Genomic DNA, 16,252 nt, shown 5'->3' with positions numbered 1-16,252 from the left:
GCAAGTTACTGCTTTTTGATTGAAAGGCTTTCAAGCATTTTTTCTTTTTAATAACATGCACTGAGATTCCGTTTTGATTCTATGTTGACTTTAAATGCATTTGATAGTACAATAAAATGCTTCATTACTAGTGAAATTATATAATCATAAAATTTGATGGTGGTTTATAGCTAATGCAACATGCTGAAAGCAAAGTGAACCTCAGGACACAAGCAAGTTTCTCTTCTCACCACTAGGAGGTGATCTTTTACTTTTAATAAAATAACCAAACAGAACAAACAAATGGCGTGAAAAAAATCTCAAGTAATCACTAAGATACTAATAAAAGGATTAATGATGCTTTATTGAAGAATTTAATCCAGTAAGGCAGATAATATGTACTTCATTATTATACTGATGCGTTTGGTTCTTCCATGAATTTAATGAGTATGAAACCTTTTATGTTGATACCTAATATGTTTCTCAGAAATGAGTAGAATTGTGTAAGGATTTCAGATATGCTGTGTGTGAGAGTATATCGAGATGATTTTTATGCTTTTACCCTGAGATGGATTTTCAAGACAGTAATACATCAAAATAGGTCCAGTATTACAAAGTACAGACATACGAAAAGACGTATAACAATGAAAACATTCTCAGTGCTGCTTTGGAGCTCACATACTCTTCATGTATGTGTGTCAAACATTTCCAAAACGGTATATTAGCACCAAGAGCTACAAAGTGAACGCATTTGAAACAAACATAACAATCATACACCTTTTTAATTGCAAGTGTTTAACGCAATGATTACAGACATGATCGCACAATGTTCTCTTTCGCAGGCTGGTGTGATCGGAGGTACTCATGTGTATTATCACGGATACGTTTTCAAATACAGTTATTAGTTGTTTCGAATGAGCTGTGAAATGATTAGACGTTTGGCCTATGGAGGAATTGTGACAGCCATTACAAATGTGTAACTCTACCTCAGTTCTACTATGCCAACCCCCGAGGAGAAACATAATGTTGTTAGAAAAGTAACGAAGTGCTATAAAAAGCAGTTTCAGGCAATCTAGATAAATTGGTGCAGCATAAATAGCATCTGGTGTAGAGTACTTTCAATACTTTGAAGAGGAAAGAACTAGGACTTTAAAAGCCAAATGTTTCTGTCAGTCTCTGTACTCCATCCTGTTTGTTCTCACTCTACTAAAAACAAGCGGTTGGATCCCAGTGGGAGAGTCCCATCAAAGTCTCTCTGAGCAAAATCGGTTAGGCAAACAGAAGCCTAAAGATCTGCCAGATGACAAACAACTTCAAGGCAAAAGCTCGAAGAGTTTAGCACCATGCGGAATCAAAGGCGTCGTTAGACGAGAGTAATATCAAATGGAGTTTGCTGTGATGAACACGTAGATGCGGGCCAGGAAAGTTGTGAAAGTCCCTTGACGCAGCAGCTTCATCTCCACGTCGATGAGGAAGTCCCGTGGCTCCCGCACCTGCCGGTGCAGGTACACGGCGCCTGTGAAGCTGTTGAGCTTCCGTGTGCTGAAGTAGCCTTCCTCGTTTCCGTGCGGGATGCTGATGATGATGTTGTCACCCGAGTAGGCGGGCGAGGGTCCGATGCGGAAGATCTGAGCTGGGATGACTATGTTGGTCTGGAAGCTCAACTGGTAGTACGTGATCCGTAATGGCATGGTCTGGCATTGCTGGAAGTTGGGGCAACTTACTCGCTCGCAGCGTCTAAAAGCATGGGAGAGGTCAGAGTTTTGGTCAATAGAACGTGTAAAGCCTCGTGCACACCGGGGCGATTATCGCACGCGCTTATCACCAGCGTTTTTCGACTCTTCTTGTGTGTTCATACCCAAGCGAACATGCAAATTCACTCCCTGACATTAGATGGCACTTAATGAAAAACAGAAATACCCCGGTACACATCGAATACTATTTGATCTGCAATTCCTCTCCATAACAACTCCCTCTTATCGAGATGTTTGTAGTCTCTGTCGTGTTTGTCATAAAGCTCTTTGTGTTCAGACACCAATGAGACCAACAGCTCTACATTCATCTTGCCTCGATGCTTCTTCTTCGTCTACTTACTTCCTCTCCGTCGTTAGGTATCAATGTGTGCTCGGCAAGACCGTTTTGTGCTTGAGCACCACCAAGTCGTGTTTTACTGTAACTTCAGCAGCTCCAGGCACGTGAACAAAAGCGCCAATCTCATTGGTCGGCCAGTTTTTAACGCGGCGCGTCAAACCAAAAAAACGAGCCCGAGGCGTTTTATTAAAAATGGTGCTTTTACGCCTGCCGTATTGCATGCCTGTGTGCACAATCACATTGGCGCCCTTTGTTTAGTCACGAGGTGATAATCGTCTTGGTGTGCACAAGCCTTAAGACTGATGATACACGCCAACTTTTGGAGCAATTTTGCTGGGCAACTTTTTTGAGCAATGTTGCTTTGGGCACTTTCCCATTGAGAATGGGTAACACATTTCTATCTGGATATTTTAGATCAGTCGTGGACCCTGTGTCTCACCTGGTTGCCCGTTGACGGTAACATTTCCCAAAGTTGCCCAGCAACATTGCTCAAAAAGTTGCCCCGTGTATCATCAGCCTAAGAGTTTGTTCTGCAAAGACCCTGGCCGAAGTCATGTTTTAAAGGATTAGATCACTTCCTAACTAACTAACTAACTAACTATCCAAGATGTCCATGTCTTTCTTTCATTAGTCGAAAAGAAATTAAGATTTTTGAGGAAAACATTCAAGGAATTTTCTCCATGTAGTGGACTTAAATGGGTTGAAGGTCCAAATTGCAGGTTCAATGCTGCTTCAAAGGGCTCTACTGATCCCAGCCAAGGAATAAGGGTCTTATCTAGCGAAACAATCGGTCATTTTCTATAAGAAAAATACTAATTTATATAATTTTTATAATCTTGCACTAGCTCTGCGATGCGCGTCTGTGATATTAAGCACATTAAATAATCACGCTGTAAAGGTCAACTGCGGTTAATTCTTCGTCTGTGTACTCTGGTTCAAAAAGGTAGGGTGGGGCATAAAACTGCATCTCATTTTCGCCTCCAACTTCTAAATTGTCCAGTATAGTTTTACTTCTTTTTGTAAAGGGCATTTGACTTTCTTTGCACGTTCGCTTTGTAAACACTGGGCATACGTCACGCGTGACCTTTCCAACTTGACTACATAATGTGTGAGGTCGAGGGGGGTGAGTAAATTATCAGGATTTTTTTTCTGGAAGTGAATGAATCCTTTTAAAGTCAAACATCTAAAATGGATCTTAAGACATTAACAGACTCTCTTAAAGTGCTAGTTCAACCCAAAATATCACATAATTGCAAAATTGTTTGACTTACTTTCTGCTGTGGAACATAAAAGATGATACAATTTTGAAAAATGTCTTACTGTTGTTCTTTCCATAAAATCAATGTCAGTGGGGTCCAATGTAGCACTGACCTTAATTTGTAAACTTCATTGACTTTTATGCAAAAAAATTAAACAAAATGAAATATTCTTCAAAATAGCTTCTCTGTTCCACAGAAAAAAAGTCAATATAACACATTTGGGTAACTGCTACAAAGCAAAACAAAAAATATAGAGCATAAAACAATAATAACACAATATCAAGAAAACATCAACATCATAAAACAGAAGAAATAAAGTCATTGGAATGACAGGGTAAGTAAATATGGCCGAATTTTCATTTTTGTGCATTTTTCATTTCAGCACTGAAGAAAAAGCCTAATTTGATATATAAAACTTCAGCCTGTAACTGATCCCACAACATTTGTGCTGAATGATACCTCAAATTGTACAGATTGAAGGTTGAGGTGTGCTGTTACTTTTCTAAATGATCAGATTTGTGATTTTTACCTGGTTGGTGATAAAACAAGCAACTTACATTGAAAGAGCCATATAGACACTTAGGGGGAGGCTCTTTTGATTTAGATCAATAAGGACAACCAACCTGAAACACCCTCACTTGATTGTCTTGTTCCACAGATTAACTAAATATGTTGTACAGCACGACATACAGAACATAGGTAACATTGGAGTAATATGGTGATACTGTCTCCTAAAACGACCACATCATAGTCAACGTAGGTGTTTTTGGACCTACTGACTGCTAGGTGCTGTTAAATCTCTGATATAGCTGCGAATCTCAGGAGGGTTGATGGTGAGCAGTGGGAGTTCCCACCAATCAGAGTCCATGCTGACACTGGCCAGACGTGTGTGTTTGAACTACTGCCTAATCAAAGCAATCTGCCTCCATTCCCTTTTCTTAGCAGAAACCATGCTCTCTAAGGAGCCAGCGTCAAATACAGATGGCACAAGGATGCTGTAGTGAATGTATTTATGCTCTAATGCTCAGTGCAGATGTACAGAGCCAGTACAGAAGGTGTGCATGTGCATCTGTATGATTTCCAGTTTCACAATTTTGCAATAAAAGTTTATTTCTTGATAAAATCTGAAAGATCATTTATTTCTTGCATTAAGGGGCAGTTCATCCAAACATAACAATTTTGTTATCAGTAACTCATCCTTATGTTGTTCCAGACTTTGTTTAATCAGATACTTTAATGAAATCTGAGAGGTTTCTGCCCTCCCATTGGAAGTCAAGGTAACCAAAACTTGTAAGCTCCAGAAAGGTAATAAAGGTGTCTTAAAAAAATCCATATAAATCGAATGGTTTAATCCAAGTTTTATGAAGAGATACGATCACTGTATATAACTGATGAACAGATTTAATTTAGGCTCTTATTAACCTCTAAAAAATAATCAACACATATAGAGCACATCACATATGGTAAACATGTGCGTGAACCAATGAGGTTTGTTCTATTGTGTAACACACACACACACGCTTCTGTGCTAACCATAAATGACATGCTCTATGTGTATGTGCATAAAAGCCTAAATTAAATCTGTTCATAAAGCTATAATTTTTCTTCACAAGACTGAGATTAAACCACTAGATTAATATGGATTGATTTTATGTCACATGTATGATCTTTTTTACAGTTTTGTGTTTTGGTTACTCCATTTTCAATGATTTCATTAAAATCATACTAATAATGCTACAAACATGCTAGCAACATGCTAATCATGTTAACAACATGCTAGAAATATGCTAATAACATGATAATCATGCTAAAGCATGCTAGTAACCTGTTAACAACATGATAATCATGCTAAAAACATCTTAGCACATGCTAATCGTGTTAGAAACATGGCAGCAAAATGCTAACAATGCTAATCATGCTAAAAACATACTAATCATGCTAGCAACATGCTTTTTTGTGAGCTTTACTCATCTAGTTGTTCTTGGATTGAAAGGGTCTTAAATGATAACAGAATTAGCTTTTTTGGGGGGGGTGAACTTTCACTTTAAGTGTTATAAAACTTCTGGTTAGTCTGGTAAGGTTGGACAAGGTCCAGCAATGCTAGTAGGTTCACTGTTGGAGCCCACATGTGTTCTGCATGATAAATGTGATTGGGAAGAAAATCAGCAGGCCATACTTACATGTCTGACACTCTCCTGTAGTTGTCTGGACATGCAAATGACAAGCAACGGAAGCCTCCTTGGATGTTGAAGCAGGTCTGGGAAGCAGAGCAATTGTGCGATCCAATGGCACATTCGTCAATATCTGAGAACAAAAGGGAAGACAACAGCTTAATAGATGATTATATAACCATTCGATCGAAAACTGAGACGTCTGAGACTGCTTAAAACTTTAATTTCATTATTCCTTTCCTAAGTATTCTTTTTAGTTCTCACTTCTTACATAAAAAAGAGTAAATGGAAATTCAATAGTGAATCAAAATTAAACTCTTAGACTTTTGTGAGGCTTTATTACATAAATAAATATCAAATGGCAGCGCATGTTAAATTGTACCCGGTCTCAGTCAATGCTAGCAGGGTTGTCAGGGGCGACTGATGTCTGCGGTGACTAACCGCCAGGCTTCATTCTGGTAGGAGTCAATTTTGACCCCTCCAGAAGTAATTAATTATGCATCTCATTTTACAAAAGCAAAGTCCTCGTTACAGCTCGCCGGCTCCAATCCGCAGACTAATTCATTTGGTGCAGGCTAGCACTAACCTCCGGGGAGCATGTACAGGCTCTTCTTCACCTCTCATCGACTTTCGTATCTTGAAAGCCTGAGGGAGTTTCATCAATTTCGTGATCTTTCAGAGAGTGATGGAGGACACTGAGCAGCACTGTGTTGAACCTGAGGTTAGCTCCTCGCAACACAATGTGCCAATTAGAGAAATTAAGGCTCTGAATTGAGTTTGTAGCATTTGGCTTTAGAAAGGTGTTGGATAGAATATTAACCACAGTTTAAAGGAACTGTTCACCCAAAAATTCGGTTATCTTCGTCTTTGTGTCTTCCAAATCTGAATATGTTTATTTCTTTTGCAAAACACAAAAGAGATATTCAGCAGAATTGCATTTTTCCTACTGCCTGCAACACTGCCATAAAATACCTGTTTACATACTTAGGTCACTGCTAAGAATGTAAAACGACAATAATAATAACATAAAACCAAAAATCAAACAATAATATAGCATAATAAGACATCATATAACAACATAAAACACAAAATAACAACATCATAACATAAAAAAATACAATGGAAGTCAATGGAACCAAAACTGTTAGGTTATCAGCATACTTCAGAGTATCTTCTTTTGTATACAGCAGAACAAAGAAATGCATTAATGTTTGTAGCAATATGAGGGTAAGTAAATGATGACAGAATTTTCATTTTGGGGAGGACTATCCAGAACTAAATCCTAAACATTTAGTCTCATGCTATGTGCTTTTATTTATACAGAAGATGAAGGAAAGATTTATATGTAATATGAAAAGTAATATATCACTTTTGTGTTACCTTGACAGGTGCGTCCATTAGGTGACATAGAGTAACCATGTGGAGGACAGGCACATTTGTAGCTACCTGGGACATTCACACACTGGAATGCACAGAGATTTCCAATGCTCTGTGAGCACTCGTCGATATCTAGAGAACAAATAAGAGCATTTCATCTTTATCACTAAGAAAACTAACCATTTATAAAGAACAAACCACTGTGAGATGGATTTGTCCATTAACCAGAAATATGTGTTTAAGAAAATGTGGCAACAATGCACTAAATGCAACACTGTGGTGAAAAAAAAAATCCATCCTTATTAAAATACTCAAGGCATTATCGATCTCATATCCCCATCAGATGATCCCCATAATTTCTTTAATCAACGTACTGTATAATGTAAATGTGTCCTTGTGTTTTAATCCTTAATGGCTACGAATGGAATGATGGAAACTAATTTTAATCTATTTCCCGTCTTGAGGACATTGATAACACTTCACCTTCACACATGTGCCCATCTTCTTTCAGGTAGTAGCCCATTCGGCAATAACACTGGTAAGAGCCATAAATGTTTGCACACTCCTGACTGCAGGGATTGTTGTCACATTCATTAACATCTATGAGAGAACACAGTAAACATCAAGTTTTTGGATTAAAAATGGTTTGTATGTACATATTTGCAGAAATCATTACAGTGTTGTGCACATTGGTGGTGTGTCATATCAGTGCAAATATACAGTGGGGTCTAAAAGTCTGAAACCACACTGAAAATTTGGGATTCAAAATCTAATTAAAATCTGGGAAAAGGAGTGAGGCAGATGTACAGAAAAATTAAATTAAATATGAATAATAGATTTAATTAATAAAAATAATAAAAAAGGAAATATTTATAACTCTGCACTATTTCTAGGTCACTAATCAAATTACTTTGACACACTACGTGTGTAAACTAATAGTCAGATGTTCTTCCTCCACTGAAGTACAAGATACTTTCTGGATCATTCTCAGATTATGCTGAAGAACATGACCATCAGGTTTTCATATTCAATTTGGTTTAAATTTTTCACTCAAACTGTAATGTTCATGAGAAAAAATTTATTAAATTATCATATTAAACTACTAATTCTGCAAAATGGCACATACTGTTGTCCCTCTGAAACCAAACTGAAAGTCACCTCAAGAAAAGTTCCTCAGGCTATCTCAGCCACCAAGTCCTTGATACAAACTCTGAATAAATGAATGGATCTGGCCATGATGGAACTAGTAAAAAAAAAAAGTGCGCTTCAGTCCCCTAGAAAACTCTTCAGCTGACAGCTCACTTGTCTATTTTTGTTTTGCATTCTATTTGCGTCTCACTTTAATTGGAAAGAAAGAACATTCATACTGTCAGATCACAACACATTCTTCGCAGGCAGAACTGATCCGTGTTCAATTCTGCTAGTGCAAATGGATGTACCTTCACAGTTCTTGCCATCAAAGGCCAGGGAGAAGCCAGTGGTACAGGAGCACTGGTAGGAGCCCGGCGTGTTATCACAGGTCTGGGCGCACAGACGACCCGGGTACCGCCAACACTCATTTACATCTGCCAGCAGAAAAGATGCAGAGAACTGCATTAGCTTACAAACATACTGTAGTCTGGGGAGCATCTCTTTCTCTTTCCCCCTGCCTTGCTGTCTTCTTTCACTCTGCTATAGGAGCAGAAGAGATAAGAGATTAGGATAATCTGCACGCTCTATTGAGCATGAGCTGCTGTCAGCTTCATCTATATGCATGCTGTTAGTCTGGCTAACCACAGAGAAGACGACATCCTTTGGGTAATTCAGTCATGGTATCCAAACTTTTTTTAAACCCTTCAAGTGCTTTATTTTGCTGCTGTGGTTTAAGATACTTCAAAAAATGTCTGAAGCTTGAACGTGTTTTAGGTCAGAAGTCAGTTTTCCTGTGTCACTGAGTGTGTGAGCTTGCTATTCTGACTAAAGATGTGTGGTTTGGCTGTGTATTTGTTGTGTGTGTTAATACACACCCACACAGAGCTGGCGAATGGCGTCGTACTGGTAGCCGGTTTGGCAGTCACAGCGGTAACTGCCGGGCAGGTTGTGACAGATTTGGCCCTCTCCACAGCGGTGGGTGCCCATCTGACATTCATCTACATCTGTAGTACATATTCAACAGTCTTAATAGCTCTTTCAGGCTCTGTTAGCATATGCTAACAGAAATGGTAACAAAACGTACCATGCTACTAGTGTGGTTTTTCATAATTCATAATTGTTTGTGCATGGTTCAAACAGCTTTTTTTTGGACATGTATCATAGTAGCTTGGTATTTTTTGAGCATGGTATAATCATCATTTACCATGGTATTGCCACAGTATTTCCTAGGTATGCTGTTTAAACAAGTAGAACTGTCTTTTGTCAAGCCAAATTTCAGAAGAAATGTTAGGTAAAAAGTTTGTGGGAACCATTCAAATACAGAAAAATAATAAAATATAAAGTTCTATACATAACATGTATAACAGATATATATCTAGAAATAATATTTTATATAATACTGTACACTACTATTCAAACGTTTGGGGTCAGTAATATTTTTGACAGAAGTCTCTAATGCTCACTATTTATTTTATTCAAAGATAAAAACAGCAATAATGTGAAATAGTATTACAATTTAAAAATCTAATTTGTCTCTTTAATACATTTTAAAATGTCATTTCTGTGATGGCAAAGCTGAATTTTCAGCATCATTACTTCAGTTTTCAGTGTCACATGATCCTTCAGAAATCATTCTAATATGCTAATTTGGTGCTCAATAAACATGTCTTATTATCAATGTTGAAAACAGTTGTGCTGCTTATATTTTTGTGGAAACTGTGATACATGGATTCAGGATTATTTAATGAATAGAATGTTCAAAATAACAGGATTTATTTGAAAAAAATAAAATAAAACTTTTGAAAGTCTTTAATGAATTCTTGCTAAATAACTATTAGTTTCTTTAAAAATCTTACTGACCCCAAACTTTATATAATAATGGTTAATTTAAAACTAAAAATGTGTCTGAAAGGGTTAAGTTTAGGAAGTTGTAGGGTTAAGGTATAGTTGTGTATATTTATGTGCATCCTCACCAATACATCTTGCTCCATCAGGGCTGGAATGGTAACCCCGACTGCACATGATAATCTTGCGCTGACAGGTGTAAGAGCCCACAGTATTTATGCAGTTAAAGCCGGTCGTACATGGTTCACTCACACTGCTGCATTCATCTATATCTAAAATAAAGCGAGAGACAGCATGAAAGTCGTAAAAAATTGAAGGAAAATTAAACAAAAATGCAACTTTCTTGTAAGAATGTTCATAAGTGTCTTTGCTGATTTGGTATTCTTCATGCATCTGTCCACTAGGGGGCACTGAGTGACTCTGAAGCTGGCTTTTCACTTTCTTACCAATGCAGTTGCCATGTGAGTCCTGAGTGAAGCCTGTTAGGCAGCGTTGCTTCAGGTTACATGTGAAGGAGCCATCAGTATTCTGGCACTGGAAGCCCATCCCACAGTTATGGGTTCGCATAACACACTCATCAATGTCTAGAACAGAAAGAGTGCACCAGATGTCAAAACAGGCCAGTGGACCGGACAGCAAGACGCCACCCAGTCGGGTTCCTGCTCTGATAGATTTGTTTAGCTTTTGAGACCGATGCTGTTATAAGGTCCAAACAAATGAAGTTTCCTCTCTTAAAACCTTCCGGAAATTCTGTAAATCTCACCAAATTTGGCAAGCATGGCAGCATAATGAATAGACAGAGCTCATCTGAGACATCTGATGGAGGAGATGGGCTTGGACAGAGATCACAACAGTACTCAATTACAAGTTAGAACTTCACAGTAGGTGGCACTGTGGCTCAATAACAGGCCGGGAAAGCATGCTCACACTTCAAGGCAGATGATCTCACAGGATCAAACCCTAGTTTCTCCTCAGTCATCCACAATTGCATGCTATTAAAAGTAAAAACTAAATGATTTTGTATTTCACAACTGGTTAATAGTACTGACATCAAACTTTCTTCATTTTGATATAGACATGAACTGAATTCTGAACTGAATTCAATGATGAACTGCCTTTAACTGAAAATTGAGTGTTTACTATTATCATTTTGCATTATTAACACAATATTTTCCTAATTAATGCTGTACAGTTGCTTTGGCACAATCTGTATTGTTAAAAGCGCTATATAAATAAAGGTGACTTGACATGACTGAAAGCAATAATAACCTGCAGTTCAGTAAATGAGTCAAATGATGGAAAGTACAAAGAAGTATTCAAACTGGTATCTTGTCTTTTTGAACTCATAGTCATTAAAATAACCATAAGAATCATAACAGTCAGTCATTTGAGAATTACCATTGACTGATACATTCATCATTTGATTCATAAAAAAGAATCAGTTTATAAGACTTATTTGTTCATGAATCACATTGCACTAGTCATGCAGTGCGTTTTTGATTCACTAAAAAGAACCGGCTTATAAGGATGAATTTGTTTGTAAATCGGACTGCACTAGTCAAGTCACGCTGTATGTTTTTTAATTCACTAAAAAGAACCAGCTCATAAGAGTGATTTGTTCGGGAATCAGATTACCATGTTCATGGAGATTTTTTAATTCACAAAAAATAATTAGCTCATAATGAGTCATTTGTTCATGAATCGCCTGCATTGGTCACACTGTATGTTTTTGATTCACTAAAAAGAGTCAGCACATAATAGTAATATGTTCGGGAATCAGAGCATGTCCTTATGTTTTGATTCACAAAAAAACGGAGTCAGCTCATAATGAGTCATTTGTTCATAAATCAAACTGCACTAGTCATGCTGTATGTTTTGATTCAATAAAAAGAACCGGCTTATAATGATTCATTTGTTTGTGAATCGGACTGAACTAGTCAAGCTGTATGTTTTTGATTCACTAAAAAGAACCAGCTCATAAGAGTGATTCGTTCGGGAGTCAGATTACCATGTTTATGGATATTTTTTGATTTACAAAAAAGAATCAGCTCATAATGAGTCATTTGTTCATGCACTGATCATGCTGTATGTTTTTGATTTACAATAAAAAAAACTGGCTTATACTGAGTATTTTGTTCATGAATCGACTGTACTGGTCACACTGTATATTTCTGATTCACTAAAAAGAGCGAGCATATAAGAATGATTCGTTCAGAAATCAGAAAATGGTCATGTTCTATGTTTCTGATTCACTAAAAACAAGTGATTCAAATGAGTCATTTGTTCAGGAATCAGACTGCACTGAACCAGCTCATTGTTTGTTTATCAGACTGCACTGATCATGTTGTATGTTGCTTTAGCATACAGCCCAAGGACAAGTCTACAAAAATATGTTTCTTGATATTGTCCGGAACACCATTTTTCCTTGCATTATATTCAATATTCAGAACTCAGGTAAAATATGATTTCTTAGCACCATTACCTAAGCAACATGAAATCCACTTATGGCTATTAGTGAGCCCTTAATCTCAGGTTTAGGGTGGTCTTTCCAAATCCTACATCTGCACTATAGCAACAGAGCATGAATTTTCAACACTCCAAAGTCTGCAATTAGTTAAAATCCACTATTCCCATTCTGTCACTTATTTTGATTATAATCCCTCCACACTTTTAAGCATACACCAGGCCAAGTCCTGACAAGAATCAAAGACTCTTGCAAAGGCAATGGTTAGATGTGTCTAGGCATCTGCTTTGTGTAAAAACAGAGTGCGGGATGCTTTAGATGTTCACAAGCGAGAGCCTTGAGGCAGTCAGCTGTGGCCTCTTTCGAACTGCGAAGTACGAATGCAAAATTTGCATTTTACTGCCCAGATTGACGCATGGTTTCTGGTTCTTCTCTACAGCGATGACATTGGTGTGTTTAGATGATGAAGACACTGGTCCGAGATCTCTGAAGTAGTGTGGGCTAGAGGACCCTGACAAAGACGGAAGACCATTTGTTATTGATTTTGTTCATATGCATTACCGGATAACTCCGATAGCTGGGGGAGAGTTGGGCCGCTGCCATGTTTCTGCTGATTTGATCTCATGTAAAAGCAAATTTCACGTAGATGTAACTCTCAGCATATTTTAATTAATAAAACAATGCTATGTGGACTTTTAGTGAAATTAAAGCTTAAGTGGGTCATTTTTGCACAACTAGCTGAACATACAAATAACGTCTGTTTTCAAACAGCTTTCCTGACAACTTCTCTGTTTGTCATTGGTGACAACGCCAAAGTCACAATATTGCTTGAACATATATTGCTAAACAGGGTTGGAAAACGCAATCTGGTTCTTATTCAGTAACAATGACTTCTGTCAACTTAAATCACATGACAAAATTTACACTACTGTTCAAAAGTTTAAGGTACATTTATTTATTTTTTGAAGAAATTTACCTTTATCCAGCAAGGATGCATTCAATTGATCATAAGTGAATGTAAAGATTTTTACATTGTTACAAATAAAATGTTTGAATGTTCTTTGGAATGTTTCACAATATTACTGATCAAATAAATGTACCCTTGGTGAGCATAAGAGACTTTTTTCAAACATAAAATTTTTTTACCAACCTCAAACCTTTGAATGGCAGTGTACTGTAGGTAAGATACACATTAGATTAAAAACTTTTTTGACAACAAAAAAAGCATTTTTGACAACATATACAGTAAAACAATTTTAACTGAATGCAAATTGTTGAATTACATTTATGCTTTCTCTAAACCATGTTAATATTTTGCACAAATAATTGTAAATTTCCTTAAATATTATCCTTAAAATACTAAAAGTGTCATTAATTAAAATTCGAAAAATTTTAGGTAAATTAGGAAAACAAAATGATGTTGCATGTGTGTTATGTGTGTGTGTACATGTGAGCATTTGTTGATATTGTACCCACCTTCACATACTCCATTCCTCAGCTGGTAACCGCTCGAACATAAGATCTGCCTCTCACACACAAACCCTCCTACCGTGTTCACGCAGCGCTCGTCGGCCTGGCAGGTGTGTGTGTTCGTCACACACTCGTTCACATCTGCAAAGCAAAAGCACAGTGTTATTTTTCTGAGCTCCAAAGTGTAACATCCTAACACAGAGCCAGGGACACAAATGGAGAGTTACAGTACATCCACAAAAACCTGGAATGAAGAAGCTGAAGCTGATGGAGAAGCAAGCAGGTGAGACAGCAGTGTAAAAAAAAAAACCGTCAGAGCCCGTTGTGTGTTTCCATTTATTAAAGGCAATAACTCTGGACTAAGTTGAAAAAAGTCTAAACAAGATTGGACGGTGAGCACGGCCCAGAGAGAGGAGAAAATAATTACTTGAAGCTTAGACAATGGCTGATTTGTGGGCCAAGAAAAGGATTCAATCTGTCATGTTATTGCCAGAGTAAATTATTTCAGGGGAAATGTTTGTGCTTTCTCCTGGCCATATTAAGACAGGAAAGAAAAAAAAGAGCACATGCTACCTTATCTGTTCCACACAACAGCAGGTAACACCATCCAGAGAACACTGAATTTGAATGTTTGAAAGTTTTTTGGACTTGCATTTCCAGGATGAAACAAAAACTAGTGTTTTAGGTACAGTGTTGTTGTAATGACAGTGACCACACATTGTGAACCACACAATAATAGTCACTGTGTAGTATAAAGGCAGCTACAATTTTTTATATATGTATAGGAAGTCAAAAACCAATCGCAAAGTATGCAAATATTACAAGTGGTTCAGGCTGAAGTCATTTCAAAATATTTCATATTGCAAATTGTGTTGTAGTCTAAAACAACTTGAAAGATCACAATACATGGCCTTGAATATGTGTTAAGCATGCGAATATGTAAAAGTCTGTTGAGGTGTTTTGAGAGAAATAAGGAGAAGGTGAAAAAAGGAGAGAAAAAGCTGAATATCCCAAACTCAAAGGCAAACTCATTTTTCAAACAGGTTTCCACATTAATTTCCTCTCATTCTGGGCATTTTTAATGAGTCACAGTTCAATTTACTGTAAATGGCAGCTGCATTGCCAGAAATAAAAAATAAAATAAGTTTTTGATAAAATATAATGTTTTCTGGGAATGTATTTACTGTTTTCACTGTAGATTATTGGGTGGCACATATTTGTTTTTACAAATAAAAAAATTTCTCTAAGTGTATGTTCTTGTTCATTATTACATGTCTAAACAGTAAATTATGTAGTAATTTATACATTTTTTAAGTTACAGTAACATTACAATGCAGTGTTCAACCATTTATAATTTTTCATCATATCGTGTTTTTTTACAGTTTATGGAGTTAACAGGTTTTTACTGTAGCATTTTCTTTAGTAAAATTACAACCATTTATTACAGTTTACATGACAAGAGGACATAGTTCACCCTAAATTAAAAATGATCTCATCATTTACTCACCATTGTGTCATTCCAAACCTGTATGATTTGTTTCCATGTGGAACATAAAGATGATATTTTGAGATATTATTTTTTATCTATTTTATGTTATACAGTAAAAAAAAGGTCATACAGGTTTGGAATGACATGAATGTAAGTAAATGATGACAGAATTTTCTTTTTTGAGTTGACAATCAAGGTCACACATTTAAAGGTCCACACTTTAGTTGCCAGGTAAGTGAGATCACTATGAGATCTCTGTGAGTCTTTTTTAAAGGTTCCTGATTTAGCCCCAAAAGTCACACAGAAAGCATCACTGACACACTCTTGCACTCTGTCTTGCACCCAGCACAAAAGTGTCAACAAGCTGCCTCATCAACATACACGGGCAGTGACACTTATTAAAAAAAATGTGCTTTATCATAACAATATGGTGAACTGCCTTCAAAATGCGGTGCTCTGAAATGCATTAGAGTATATGTATGGGATGAATAATGCATTTCTGTAGACTGGAGGCAAAGGGGAGTGGGTTAGTGCTATTGTAAAGGGATGTGACTGCAGTGCAAGCTATCAGGATTATGGTCTGTCAACATTATTTCTACATCAGTGGTACTGGCATGATTGATAGGGGTTAAGATGAGAGGGTGATGATGACCGCCCAAGATGGTTGCAAGCTTGGATTCACCTTTTGTCTAAATTCAGTGTTGTTGTTTTAACTAAAATAATTAAAACTGTTTTTATTAATTTAAATAAAGCTGAAATAATATATTGTATATCACAAATATTACGGCCTCTTCGACAAATTGCTTTTGTGGATAAAAGCATGTAAATGTAAAATAAAAATATTAGAAAATTTAAACAAAAATTTTAAATGTTGCCTTGGTAATTAACTGAAATAAATAAGATTAAGTCAAAGTACTAAAACTGAAATAAAAATAAAAATAAAAGCTTAATAGAAGTAATTAAAAAACCTAAAAGG

General features: G+C 36.8%; 1 protein-coding gene across 1 annotated transcript in view; it reads right to left on the bottom strand.

The window, feature by feature from the left end:
• Positions 1 to 343: 343 nt before the first annotated feature.
• Positions 344 to 16,252, bottom strand: part of fbln2 (fibulin 2) — a 55,084-nt gene continuing 39,175 nt past the window's right edge. Inside the window, exons 9-17 of the mRNA XM_016253226.1 lie at positions 13,794 to 13,928; positions 10,300 to 10,437; positions 9,982 to 10,125; positions 8,884 to 9,012; positions 8,317 to 8,442; positions 7,361 to 7,477; positions 6,881 to 7,009; positions 5,510 to 5,633; positions 344 to 1,716 (exon numbers count right to left, since the gene is read on the bottom strand). Coding sequence (XP_016108712.1) covers positions 1,359 to 1,716; positions 5,510 to 5,633; positions 6,881 to 7,009; positions 7,361 to 7,477; positions 8,317 to 8,442; positions 8,884 to 9,012; positions 9,982 to 10,125; positions 10,300 to 10,437; positions 13,794 to 13,928 — 1,400 coding nt within the window. The 3' untranslated portion in view covers positions 344 to 1,358. The remainder of the gene's footprint in view (positions 1,717 to 5,509; positions 5,634 to 6,880; positions 7,010 to 7,360; positions 7,478 to 8,316; positions 8,443 to 8,883; positions 9,013 to 9,981; positions 10,126 to 10,299; positions 10,438 to 13,793; positions 13,929 to 16,252) is intronic.

Source organism: Sinocyclocheilus grahami, unplaced genomic scaffold (assembly GCF_001515645.1).
Source record: "Sinocyclocheilus grahami isolate Dianchi unplaced genomic scaffold, SAMN03320097.WGS_v1.1 scaffold3.1, whole genome shotgun sequence".
Taxonomy (NCBI): domain Eukaryota; kingdom Metazoa; phylum Chordata; class Actinopteri; order Cypriniformes; family Cyprinidae; genus Sinocyclocheilus; species Sinocyclocheilus grahami.
Note: the sequence above shows the minus strand (reverse complement) of the source record. Positions and strands in the feature narration are given on the sequence as shown.